The 14217-nt window shown below is 42.8% G+C and overlaps 1 protein-coding gene across 4 annotated transcripts in view; it reads left to right on the forward strand.

Moving 5' to 3' along the window:
• PELI2 (pellino E3 ubiquitin protein ligase family member 2) overlaps nucleotides 1–13733 on the forward strand; it is a 183859-nt gene extending 170126 nt beyond the window's left edge. For all 4 annotated transcript variants that reach the window (XM_032344303.1, XM_032344301.1, XM_032344302.1 and 1 more), the window contains 2 exons: nucleotides 4164–4352; nucleotides 9045–13733. In XM_032344303.1, coding sequence (XP_032200194.1) covers nucleotides 4164–4352; nucleotides 9045–9611 — 756 coding nt within the window. In that variant the 3' untranslated portion in view covers nucleotides 9612–13733. The remainder of the gene's footprint in view (nucleotides 1–4163; nucleotides 4353–9044) is intronic.
• The last annotated feature ends 484 nt before the right edge of the window (nucleotides 13734–14217 follow it).

The raw sequence follows: 14217 nt of genomic DNA on the forward strand, positions 1-14217 counted from the left end.
AAGAACAGTTCTTAGTTTCATTAATCTTTTCTGTTGTTTTTCTGGTGTCTAGTTCATTTATTTCTGCCTCAATCCTTATTTCTGCTAACTTTGAGATTGCCTTATTCTTCTTTTTCTAGTTCCTTGAAGTATAAAATTAGATTAAAGTTAGCTTGTTTGAGACTTTTCTAATTTCTTTTTTTTTTTTAAGATTTTATTTATTTATTTGACAGAGAGAGACAGTGAGAGAAGGAACACAAACAGGTGGAGTGGGAGAGGGAGAAGCACGCCTCCCACTGAGCAGGGAGCCTGACGTGGGGCTCGATCCCAGGACCCTGAAATCATGACCCAAGCCGAAAGCAGACGCCCAACGACTGAGCCACCCAGGCTCCCCTAGACTTTTCTAACTTCTTAATATGCATGTTTATTGCTGTAAGATTCTCAGAACTTCTTTTGTTGTAACCCACAATATTTGATGTTGTGTTTTCATTTTCAATTGTTTCAAGATAATTTTTCCCCTTTTGATTTCTTCTTTGACCCAATGGTTATTTAAAAGGGGGTTTTTTTAGTTTTCACATTTTTGCAGATCTCACTTCTCTTTGATTGTCACTTTCTAGTTCATACCACTGTGATCAGGGAAGATAGTTGATACGATTTTAGTCTTCTTAAACTTACTAAATTTGTTTTGTGGCCTATCCTGTCTCTCCTAGAGAATGTTTCAGTGCACTTGAGAAAAATATGTTCTGCTACTGTTGGGTAGAATGTTCTGTACAGGTCTATTAAGTCTGCTTGTTCTAAAGTGTGGTTCAGTTCCAGTGTTTCCTTGTTGATTTTCTTTCTGAAAAATCTATTCGTTGCTGACAGTGGGGTATTGAAGTCTCCTACAATTATTATGTCATAGTCCATTTTTCTTTTAGATTGGTTATTATTTTCTTAATATAATTTGGTGTTTGGATGTTGGGCACATATATATATTTATAATCATTATATTTTCTTAATATACTGACCCTTTTATGATTATGTAATGACTTTGTCTCTTATTACCCTTTTTGGCTTAAAATCTATTTTGTCCTATACAAATTTGACTATACCAGCCTTCCTTTATATTCTTTTTGTTCATAATATCATCTTCCATCCTTTCATTTTGAGCCTATGTGTATCTTTAAACTGGAGATGAATCTCCTGTAGGACAGCATATAGTTGGGTCTTTTGTTGTTGTTTTTAATCCATCCAACCACTCTATGCCTTTTGGTGAGTTCAGTGCATTTGCAGTTGGTGTGATTATTGATATGTAAGGACTCACCACTGTCATTTTCTCTTTTTCCTTCTGGTTATTTTGTCTCTCCATTGTTTCTTTTTTCCTTCCATTTCTACCTACTTCTGTACGTTGGTGGTTTTCCATGGTGCTTTTTGCTCAGTTTTCCCTGCTTTTAATGTTCTGAGTCTCTGCTCTAGATTTTTGCTTTGGAGTTTTCATGAAGTTTACATAAAACAACTCATAGATAAAATAGTCCTTTTTCTGCTGAGAGCCATTTCTCTTCTTTTGCCTATGAAGATTCCTTTTACTCTTTTCCTTTTATGTTTTTGATGTCACAAACTGTCTTTTTATGCTGTGATCTTGTTACCACGTTGTAGTAGCTGTAGATATTTTTACTATTTATTATAGGTATTTTTAATGCTCTTCACCTTTAAACTTTGTGCTATCATTATAGAGTTTAGTATACTCTTACAAAGAGTTGCCGTTCCTGATTCTGTCACCTTAATCAGAGTTTTGTGTCCCTCTGTCTTTTCATTTCAGCTTGAAGAGCTCCTTTCAGCATTTATATAAGGCAGATCTAGGAATGGTGAACTCCCTCAGCCCTTGTTTGGGAAAGCCTTTAATTCTCCTTCATATCCAAAGCATAACTTTACTGGGTAGAATATTCTTGGCTGGCAGTTTTTAATCTGAGAAATTTTATAGCCTGATGGGGATTCCTTTGCAAGCTACTATCTTTTCTTGCCCTAGCTGCCTTTAAAATTTTATCATTGGCTTTTTAATAGTTTTAATATAATGTGTCTTGGAGAAAGTCTTGCATTGAGATAATAAGATGGGCTTTTGGCTTCATGGACTTTGTATATCCAGTTCTTTTCCCCAAGTTTTAAAGGTTCTCAAGAGTTATTTCTTTAAGTGTGCTGTTTGTCCCTTTTCCCCTTGCTTCTCCCTCTGGAAGATTCATTATTCTTATGTTGGCTTTTCTGATGGAGTCTGCTAGCTCTTGTAGTGTTTCTTCACTTCTTAAATCTTAATTCTCTCCTCCCTTCCATCTGAAACATTTCTCTGTTCCTTTCTTCCATCTTAACTAATTCTCTCTTCCACCTGATCTGCTCTATTTCCAGTGCGTTCTAATGCATTCCTCATGTCATTTATTGAGTTCTTTTGTTTGGTTCTTTTTTAGAATTTTGGTGCCTTTGGTAAAGTATTCCTTCTGTTTGTCAATTATATTTCTGAGGTCATTGTATTGCCTGAGTTTTCTTGTAGCTCATTAAATTTCTTCATAGCAGCTCTTTTGAATTCTTTATCCATTAGATTGTAATATACCAGGTCTTTGGGTTCAGTTGCTGGAAAACTGTCATTTTCTTTTTGTGATGTGATTTTTTCCTTGATGTTTGATTAAAAGTGCCTCTGTCTTCACATTTAAAGTAGGGAACACCCTGTTTCAGCAAGGTTCGATTTACTTTGATTCTAACAGTTCAACATGTTGGTAGTTAGGAGCCTTTCCTTTATTTTTCAAAGATAGCACTATAGCACAAATTTTTGGTTTCTCTTAAGAGTGTGGGGGCAGACTTCACAGAGGTTGGAAGTGGGTGTCAAGGGAAAAGGAATGGGGGGTGCAACAGAGCTGGGGGAGGTGTGTACTTAGTTCTTGAGACTTTGATGTGCCCACAGCCTGGTAGGGGGGATCCTCAAGTTGGAGCAAGAGATGGGGTGAGGGGAGCCTCCCAGCAGTGCATGGACCAGAACCCTGGGGCAGACAGTAGGAGACAGTTCTCTGAAGTTCTCTTTGCCTTACTTGCCTCCCCCAACTCACTGCAGTCTTTCCTCAGAGACAGCAGTGGGTTCTTCCAGCTATAGAACATGCATGGGGCAGACCTCCCCCAACCTCCTTCACCCTCCACCTCCTTTGTCAGAAAAGGCCACGCTATCCCCCTGCCCACCAGCCACTGCCTTTGTCACCTCTGACTCCCCAGCAACTCCCCTCCACTGCCTCTTCTGTGAGGCAGTCTACCCACTTTGAGGGGCATGGACGTATGGCTCTCAGGTGATCTGGAGGCCACGCCGCCATGCTCTTTTTTGGCTATTGATGTCTGATTAGTTGTAAATCCAAGGGGCAAGGAGAAAGGAATAACCCATGCTGCTCGGAGGCTGAGGTCACTCCCTCTTCTTGATCTCTCTTTTTAGAGCAAAGGAGCCTTACAGGAAGGCTCCTAGAAAACCCACTCATGTCTCATTGGCCAGAACTCAGTCACTGGCAAGAGGGCTTATCCTAATCAGAATAGACTCCTGAGTCATGTGAGCAGTAGCTAGCCCTGTCTTCAAGAAAGAGAGCTCACTCGCCCAGGCATCGAAGAGTGTTTGTCCTGCCCTTATAGCAAGCTGTCTTTACCTTCCATCTTTGAGGATATAAACACTGATATTTATAAAGATACACTGGCCCCAACTTGTTAGTGTAACATTTTTTAAAATTTTGCATGTTTAATAAAAACTCCTTTTTTCCCCTTCCTTCTGTATACTTCCCAGGTAATGATTACATGTAAAGCGCTGATACCTAAGAAGCAAAAGGATTGTACAAATAGAATCGAAGAAGACATAGTAGATTCCCAGAATCTCCCCGGGGTAACGGGGTTGGATAGAAAAGAACCTCTGAAGGAAGGGCTCAGGCATCAGGTTCTTTTTTTTTTTTTTTTAAAGCTCCCAAGATGAATAGAATGCATATCCAATGATAAATCATTCATATATTTTAGCACTTTCATGTTATCAGAATAATTGCATATTTTATCCTTCTGATTATTAGCTTTAAATAGAAAATGAAAATTCATCACTTTCCTTCCTTCTGCTGTACCGGATATTTTAAAGAGATTCTGGAATCCCTTCATTTTGAACATAATCTTAGCCTGCTTTTTCTGTTCTGTGGTATGCTCTCCAGGAAAAGGCAGCGAAATGGAAAAACCCCGACGGCCACATGGATGGGCTCACTACTAATGGCGTTCTCGTGATGCATCCCCGAGGGGGCTTCACTGAGGAGTCCCAGCCTGGGGTCTGGCGAGAAATCTCAGTCTGTGGAGACGTGTACACCCTGCGAGAAACCAGGTCAGCCCAGCAAAGAGGAAAGCTGGTGAGTGGTCTTCACTCTGGAAAATGTACCACACTACAAGAGCCTCGCTCAGGGACTGTCATTTTTGTCCCCTGAAATCTAGAGCCTTTATGGAGGTAACAGTGCTGTGAACCATTGACCCAGAAGAATGAGAATTCCCTAAGCCCCTGAAAATGCTAACGACATGGGCTCATTTCCTTCCGTGATAAAGCTTTTCCCATAGTAGAAGAAAATTATCTTTTTCCTCCTTACTACCTTAATAGTGTATCCTTTATTATATGCTTCATTACAAAATTCCACTTAAATTCACTTTAAGGAGATACTTATTTTTCATGTAAAACTTTACTAATTTGGAAAAATCCTGAGCTGTCCAAGACTAATTAGTGAAAATTATGAATTATGGAATTATTTACTAGACTTTCTGGAACTAAAAGATAATTAAGTTAGCTTTTTTCCCTTCAGTTCATTGTAAGAAATTAATACATAATTCCCTATGTAATTCACCAAAATCATAAAACTTTTTACTTGAAATCATTCATAGAGGGCATTGACTTGACATGTTAATATTTTCCTATAAATATCCCTACTTATCCCAAATGCCCTAAAGCAGTTGGCTTTTTAACTCTTTCCTTCTGTGGAGAATAATTATAAGCCCTGAGATGGGAAGTTGGCGGTGTGTGATCTTGCCATGGCTGCGTGGCACAGTGCCAGACATTTCTGAGTACACTTGCGGCTCCAGTGCTTTTCTTTAATTGGTGGGTAGAAGTTAGAACAGGAGAGAATGAGTGTTTTCTTCCCCCCCCTAGAAAAGCATAGAGTGATCTAGCATTTTTCAGCAAGATGGTAACAGGTCTCACTGAGCCAGAAAAAGAAGATGGTAGTGGTGGGATGTTGGGGGGGTTGAGGGAGACTTTAGTACTAACCTGGTTTGCTAGACCCTACTCGATGTTTCTCCGTAGGGAACTGTTATTTTTATTTATATTTCATACCATTACTGAACTACAAATACAGCTTCTGCATTTTTACAACAAGGCCCAATATTAGGGCATCCTGGCTGAGTAAACAGAAGTGTTTTCCAAGAAAGACCAGAGCAAATACGATAACGTCTGTTTAAACACTTCTCAAGAGACTATAAACAGGGAACAGACTGTAAAAGCAGTTTTTCCAAATAACTTTGTTTCTGATAACTGGATAACTTCATACAAAACTGACCGGGGTCGGCTGAACTGGTTCTCAGGCGTGATGATGGCAACAGTAGAAATCAGTAGAAGTCGTTGCTGGATCAGGCACTACGTGAACATTTCAGAGACCTCAGGTCATGAAATCTGGGCAGCTTTGTCAGAGAAGTGGAATCCTGCCCATTTTGTGGATGAGGAAGGTATGGCACGAGAGGTTAAATATTGCCCAGGGTCCCAGAGTGAGAAGGTGGCAGTAGATGGAATTAAAACGTGTCCTCCCTGATAGAGTCTAGACTCCCACGTTGCCATTTGGTATCCTCTTGTGGGGAGCCCCAGCCGGCCCTCACCTGGGAGAGTTTACACCAGAGCATTTGCTTTCTTGGGAAATAGAAAGTGTTCACTGGAGTCCGAGAAGGGCTTGTCTTTCTCAATGGGCACATTTCTAGAATGAGCTTCTTGCCCATCCTCGGTGATTGTGCAGTGACCCAGCTCAGGCAGCTGTGTGTGTCCTGGGAGGGGACATGCTCCTGAGAAGAAACGACTCCCAGAATAGCCTGTGTTCATGGGTTGTGTTAAATCTCAACTAATTTTAAAGTCAGTCCCTGTAGGAGACCCTCAGATCTTCCCCAGATTGTGCTATACTGATAGTGTATGGTGTAAAGGTTTCTGAGTTCTATGCAGCTGATCTTGCATTATGGGAAACACCGGCAGGGGATGGTCAGTGAGAGGACCCAGCCCCCCTACAGCCCCCTCTTGTTAACCAGGGTTCATCTGTGGTGAACACCTGCTGATTCTGGGAGCTTAGGTTTCTATTTCGGACTCTGGTTCTGTAGCTGTGACTGGTAGCATTGAGGTAAGTAGTCTGTCTGGAGATTAGATTTAGGGAATAGGGCTCTGGCAGTCCTGTACGTTTGCAACCGAACACAGAAATACGGAGACTAATGTGATCTGCTGGCAATTCAGAATATTTTAAAAGTAGTAGATGCCTCCTGTTCTTGGTGTGGAACTAGTGCTGGTAGAAGGTTTCGGATTAATACCATAATCAGTGCTTAATGTGAATGATCATACTGATGTGTTAACAACTGCCATGTTTCTCATCACAGCAAGCTTTGTCCTTGATCAATATAATTAATTAAATGTGGGGGAAATGCCCCTTCAGGAGCTGAACCCCCTCCATAATCAGGTGAATAGACTTTGAATTGTATCCTGTTTCTTATGAGCATACTATAGGCTAGGTCTACCAGATCCATACTGGATATATAATGTATCACATAATACTGGGGTATTTAAACTACACTGGCTCTGTAAAACTTAGTAAATTCAGCTAAATTCATCTCTTAGCTGAATTTTAGATGCTATAAAAATAACCCTAGGGGCGCCTGGGTGGCTCAATGGGTTAAAGCCTCTGCCTTCGGCTCAGGTCATGATCCCAGGGTCCTAGGATCGAGCCCTGCATCGGGCTCTCTGCTTAGCAGAGAGCCTGCTTCCTCCTCTCTCTCTCTGCCTGCCTCACTGCCTACTTGTAAATAAAATAAAATAAAATAAAATAAATAAAAATAAAAATAACCCTAGCGTCACATACCGACCCTCCCAAGTGAGTCACAGTAAGTCTCTCTCGGGCAGTGCGCAGAGCAACCTCATGACATCACTGTCATGGTTCCCAGTGACAGATGAGAAAACCAGGGCTTTAAAAAGTTGATAACTTGCTTGTAAGCAGTAGATGGGACCCATCCTGTCCGTCCTCCCCACTTCTGAAGTGATCTTTTGGAAAAATAGATCTGTTCTTTTATAGCTGTGGAAAACTGCCTCCCTTTCCTCTGGCCAGAGGAACCTCCAGGCCCACTGTTGGTCACCTGAGTGTGGGCAGCTCCCTCCGCGTGCCTGCTGTCTGGCCTTGCCTCCCTCTTTCTGGACCACCTTCCCTTCCACCCACTGGTTGCTGACAACAATGTTTTCAAATCTCTCTTCAAGGGCAATCTTTTTTTAAAAAAGCATTTCTGACCTCCTGTCATCAAACTAACAGTAGCAAACATCGGCATCATGCTTACTCCCTGCCAGACATGGTTCTAAGAACATTCTTTGTATGATTTAATGCTCACCCTCCTCTTGTCCAGTTTTACAGAAGGGGGAACCAATGCACAGGTAGCCGAGGTAACCGCCCCAGGTTAGAGCTAGTGCGTGACCGAGCCTGGGTGCACATGGAGGCCATGGGCTGCGAAGTCCATGCTCCTAGCCCCTTTGGGGACATGGCCTCACGTGATGGTTGCAGCACATTATGGACCTTCACTGGCTTATAGCTCCAGCATGTCTGCCTCCTGCTAGTGAAGAAGACGTCTCTGCAGGATGGTAGAGAAGCTGTATTAGCTCCAGGCCTTAGAGCACACCCGGCACATGGAGGCGGTGGTTGGATTCCTGCCTGCCGTGTCTAACAGCTTCACCTCAGCTGTTCATCAGACTTGTAAGCACTTGGTGTACTACGTGCCGTCCTTTTTAAAGTGAAGGCTTTCTCTTTCTCTGACTTACTTCACTCAGCATAATACCATCCAGTTCCATCCACATCAGTATAAATGATAAAATTTCATCCTTTCTGATGTCCAGCAGTCCACTGTGTGTGCGTGTATGTACACACACCACATCTCTATCTAGTCTTCTGGCAACGGACAATGGACATCTGAGCTCTTTCCATAGTCTGGCTAGTGTGGACATTGCTGCTATAAACATTGGGGGGCAGGTGCCCCTTCAAATCACTGCATTTGTAGCTTTGGGGTTAAAAACCCAGTAGTGCAGTTGCTGGAAAGAAGTCAGAAAGGGAGGCAAACAGTCAGAGACTCTTCTTAACTCTAGGAAACAAACAGGGTTGCTGGACGGGAGGAGGACGGGAGGGGGAGGGGAGGCAGGGTGACGGACGTCAACGAGGGCACGTGATGTGAGGAGCACTGGGCGTTACAGGCAACAGATGAATTACTAAACTCTACGTCTGAAATTAAGTATGTACTATACGTTGGCTAACTCAATTTAACTTAAAAAAAAAAAAATGGCAAATGGCAAATGCTTCTCCAGATCATAGGAATACAGAACAAACAACAGATTGAGGGAAGCTAAAGATCACCGGGCATCCTTTGGGCCACTGCAGTCCTTATCGCAGGGTCCCACAAGGACCTGGGTCCGCGGTGGTCACAGGGAGGGTGAATCTTCACAGCTGGACCGGTGGGACGCGTCCTGTCCCCCGTGCGGTCAAGGAGCCATAGTGTTACTGACGAGGAGGAAAAATGAAAACCTAAGATTGGTGAAAATAATCACTGCAGTAGTTGAACATTTAGGGTTTGCGAGGACGGCCCACCCCTATTCCATTTCGGGTCCCTGTGAGGAAACAGGCGGGGCTCAGGGAGGAAGAGCCTCCTGGAGCCTCTCAGGGAGGCCGCGGGGAAACCGCGTGCCCGGGCTCGCTTGCACGCGAATCTTTACTCAGGAAAGAATGTTAGAGCACGGGGCTGCACGGTGCTTCTACCAGGCCTGTCTGTCCGCCTCGTTGCAGGTGGAAAGCGAGACCAACGTCCTGCAGGACGGCTCCCTCATCGACCTGTGCGGCGCCACGCTCCTCTGGAGGACGGCGGACGGCCTGTTCCACACCCCGACGCAGAAGCACATCGAAGCCCTGCGCCAGGAGATCAACGCCGCGCGGCCGCAGTGCCCCGTGGGGCTCAACACCTTGGCCTTCCCCAGCATCAACAGGAAGGACGTGGTGGAGGAGAAGCAGCCCTGGGCCTACCTCAGCTGCGGCCACGTGCACGGCTACCACAACTGGGGCCACCGGAGCGACACGGAGGCCAACGAGCGCGAGTGTCCCATGTGCAGGACTGTGGGCCCCTACGTGCCGCTCTGGCTCGGCTGCGAGGCGGGCTTCTACGTGGACGCCGGGCCCCCCACGCACGCTTTCACCCCCTGCGGACACGTGTGCTCCGAGAAGTCCGCCAAATACTGGTCCCAGATTCCCCTGCCTCACGGGACTCACGCGTTCCACGCCGCCTGCCCGTTCTGCGCCACGCAGCTGGTCGGGGAGCAGAACTGCATCAAGTTGATTTTCCAGGGTCCCGTGGACTGATGGCCCCGACAGCCGTGTGCGACTTTATTAACAAGTTACTGTGAAGATTTTGCCACTAACTCTAGATTTTACCTTTTTATAATGCTGTTTATTAAGGGGAGGGGGGACCTGACGCTGGGGGGGGGGGCGGGGGAGGGCACGAAGGGGGAGGGGTGTCACGGCGCTGAGACATGCCCGGAATTTAAGACCGCAGTGGCGTGGTGCATGCTCTGAACCGCGGCATTGTCATCGAAGTATGCTTGATGCAAACATCCTATCTTTGTACTAATTGGATTAAAAAGGCCATGCTTTTATTTTAACCTTGGGTTTTTAAACGAGGTTTTCCTTTGTAAACTTGGACGAGACTTGAAATCCTATTTTACAAATGCAGACGAAATTCATTCAAAAGGCATTGGCTCTCCTCGTAGGCCCTTGCGTGCTGCGTGGCCTGGGTGGGGACCGGGAGCCTTGACCGAAGCTGGGAGCTGAGTGGCGCCCACTCCGCCGCTGGGTACAATGGGGTGACGGACGACAAGGAGGCCTTAGGCGCGGAGGCCTTGTTCTGAAAGCTGGGGTTTTCGGATTTTTCTCTTTTTTGGGGGGAAGAGAACATCCCTCTGCTGCCATGTTTTGTTTTTACTTTGGTGGAATTCAGTGGCTTTATCTACGCAGTCATCTGAGAACTTGGCATTTCAAAGAAATTTCCATAATTTTTTATTCCACCTTTGGTTTTGTCCTTGATAACGCCTCGTGCATGGCCAGAACGGTTTGGTTAATTAAAATGCAGCAACTCTTAAAAATTCCATAATCAAGGGGGATTATTGCAGCAGTCAGTATGGCCTAGGTTACTATACCATCAAGTTTCTTTGCTTACTGGATTGTTTAGGATTTAGGATTAAAAATAAGGTTTTACCTTTTAAGAAACCACTTGTTGGGGTTTCCTAAGTGTTTGTCCCTGAAGGCGGCCAAAATTCTGGGAGCCTCGAAGCAACAGCTCACAAGGATCAGGCGTTTTGGTTCGCTCGCTCCCTGCCATCTGTCACCTTCTCCTGCAGCGTACGGAGCCCTGTAAGTCTAGAAAATGTTTGCAAATCAAACTAAATTTAAATGGGATCATTAGATATACACAACACCAAGTGCTACATCTGCAGAGATAATTTGAAATTCCTGATTTCAAGAGAGCAAATGAGTGTTTACTGAGGAATAATTAAATCAGAATTTCATATGAGCGCCACCATCCTTCTGTTAGTTCTGTTCATTTTGAGTGATTCTGTGATGCTCGTTCTCCGTCCTCGGTACAGATAGTGTCCCTGCTGCCAGAATGTAAAGATTTCTAGGCCAGGAGACAGGCGCAGCGCAGCTCATAGACTTGAAGCAGAGCAGAGCCCTGCCACATGCAGCAAGTTTTATTTAAACTAACATCCATGCTGCATTTTAACCTTTTAAGAGTATAGAATTTATAGGATTTTCACATACTGTGTTCATACTTGAATATCTTTCCATGCTTTGCCCCCTGGGAAATATGTTGCCCTGTTTTCAGTTGTTCTAACCCATGGTAAAGGTCTTTCTTCCTGAAAGTGATTAGATTACCCTTGATTGCTGCTACTTATTTGACCTAATGTCTAAAAAGTTCAGCTCAGTTTAAAAAAAAAAAAAAAAAGCTTTACTTTTCAGAGGAGATTATCATTGAGGAGATTTTTTTGTTTTGGTAATTTTTAAGTGATGTGAAAATCCAGCAACAGTCCTCTTCTGGATAGCTTACTCTATTCTGTAGGTAATTTCATTTTCTTTTTGTCTGCAGGGAGAGTAAGTTGTAATGTATCAAATGCCGTTTTAGGTAGTCTCTGTCCCCAAGGATTAGCTTTCACTTAGCGTGTCTTTTCAGTTTGTGCTCCTTTGGGCTCCACAAAATGACAGAAGCGGCAACAGTCCCTTTGCTTGCTGTATGGCTAGAAGGTGACTGGAGGAGTCTCGATACCCTAAAAGCATCTTGTATGGTAAACGGCCTTGCCTCTAAGCAGGGCTGGATTTTCCCCATCAGAAACATTTCTGGAAGTTACAATCTGCTATAATCTCCCATTTCAAGGACTGTTATAGTTCAGGGTCTAGCAGGTTGACGTGCAACGAACACATGGCCCCAAATAACTTTCCAACGTGAGATGTTTGTTGTTGTTTACTTCTGGTAAATGGAGATAACAAAGTAAAAGATGAACTTGCAGTAATAAATTCCAAGCTCTTTGAAGGGGAGTAACAGTACACTGCCCCCCGTCCACATTGCGTCTCCTGTGACCTCCAAGTAAGGTCCCCTTGCCCTCTGGGGAAGGAACAGCAGAGAGGAGCAAGACTGCAGAAAGATGCCAGGCTCCTCTTGGCCGCTTCTAATAAGAGTCACTTAGAATTTGACCCAAGGAGTTTCCTCCCAGGTGGAGAGCAGTTCAGTTTGTGAGAATAAAGAGCTCCAGCTCGACGGAGAAATGCAATTTAGAAAAAGTAACTTCTCCAAGGTTACCTCTGTTTTCATCTTGCTTGCTACGTTAAAGGGTGAGTCCTGCTCTCCCAGGTGTCCACATAGGAAACTGCCGATCGATTATTGTGATCTTGGCCTGACCAAAATGCCTTTGGTGACTAGGTCACCAGAAGTTTAAAAAAAAAAAAAAACAAAAACACCCAGTGATGTATTCCTGTAGTTAACTTTTTCCGTTGTCAGTTTACTATTTTAAAAGAAAAAAGGGTGGATGGGATACAATTCTGAATATTTTTCTAGTCCGGAATTTTTTTAAATTAATAATCGGTGCTGTCGGGTCATGCATGCTGCAACTCAGTATTTCCCTTATTTGATTTCGCTTTTTGCAAAAAGGGCTATAGTTCACATGGCAGAGTAAATATTAAACTTTCTGGGGTTCCCTCCCCCTACCTGTGGCCCAAAAGAATTAAAATCTTTTAATATAAATAGCATATTTATCATTCCTCAATAGTTAATTATAGAGTTTGGTACCTTTGTGCCTCAGGGAAGCCACGTGATATAACTGGTTATAGAATTTCAGGGTTAGGGTTTAAAGAAAGGAGAAAGCCATTGGAAAAATGATGGGCTCCATGAAGGAGGCTAATGAATCTGGATGCAGAAATATGCCAGGAACTGGCATACACATGATTGTAATAGAATTCCTTTCCAGTATCAATAGGGAAAGCTTAAGTTAATTGCATATACTGTATTAGGAAAGTTGAGAACTCTTCCTAAAGCTTCAATTGCTTTATTTTTGCTTACATAAAATTCAAACACCTGTGTGGTGGGAGCTCAGTATTGTGATTTGGGCACTTTTGAAAGTTAAAGCGAGCATATTTTCTCCTTTTGTCATAGGTTTCACAATTGTTACCTGCGGTCTAGGATTTTGATCAACTTTTTAGCCATTCTGTGCTTTGGATCCGTGTGAAAGGATGTGTGATCACGGCATTGTTCATGCTGGCTACAAGCTGGTTATTTTCATGCAATTTTGCCTTGTAACAGTGGAATTTCTGATAGGCAAACCACAGAACCTTGATTTTAAGCCAGATCCATCTCCATTCCCTTGGCAGGCGATCTTCTAGCCCCTAGTTTAGCCTTCATGGGCTGAGGGTATGAAGTTCTTTCTCCAGGGCTGGAAATAGAGCGGAGCTCTGTTATCGTTTCTTAATGACCCAAAGGCCAACGAGACAACTCCAGGATTTTTTTTTTTTTATAGAAGAATGTAAGCAGCGCTAAAGTAGTAAAAGAAGGTTCAGTGTTTCTTTTCAGTAAAACTTATATCCTCTCAAGTTTTCGCCCTCATGAAGAAGCCCTAGAGGAAGATAGGACAAAGCAAATATTTTTCCAGGTGTACTTAACTGTTTCTAAACAGAAATAAACTTGATGAAAGGGAAATTATTTCTTTTTAGCTGAGATGACCGATTGTTTCTCTGTATTAAATAGTCTAGAAGTTAAGGGGTGGTCATATTTACCATGTATAGTGTTATGAGCAGTTAAATATTACGGATATATTTGTAAAACTCTTCTTTTATATTTCATGTCAAATTGAAAAGTTTATTTCTTCACTATTGTACCTGTGGAAATACAAGCCATTTTACAGGAAAAAAAAATCTTTGAAAATTATTAAACGAATCTCAGTACGTTTGTGAGTCATTGTCTTCAGATTCTGTGGCTGTCTGGGGCTTATCAGGACATTTAATACGAAGCTGTTACAAAAGTAGACTTGATTTTTACATTTCTCAAACTTTAAAGTTGATCCCATATATTTGTGCTTATTGTATTCTATTCCATACAATATATTTTTAAATTTGATTTTGAAAATCCCATTTTTTATTAAAAATTAAAATTCTTTTAAACTATCTTAAAAAATCCCATTGGTGCTTAAATCTAACTTCCAGGAGAATTTAACCTGACTTGTAGAATTAATGGATTTTCTTCATGTTCATTATAGTTCTAGGGCTACTTTTGGAACAATCTTCATTCACTTCTAAAAACATAAGGATTATGGGTTAGCCTTCAAGCTTTAAACTAATAGATCTTTCATAAGAAAATATATGTATTTGATAGTTTCTCATCACATTGATATTTAAGGAGGCATAATATTTGAGGGAGATGGATTTTTCA

Source organism: Mustela erminea, chromosome 5 (genome assembly GCF_009829155.1).
Source record: "Mustela erminea isolate mMusErm1 chromosome 5, mMusErm1.Pri, whole genome shotgun sequence".
NCBI lineage: Eukaryota > Metazoa > Chordata > Mammalia > Carnivora > Mustelidae > Mustela > Mustela erminea.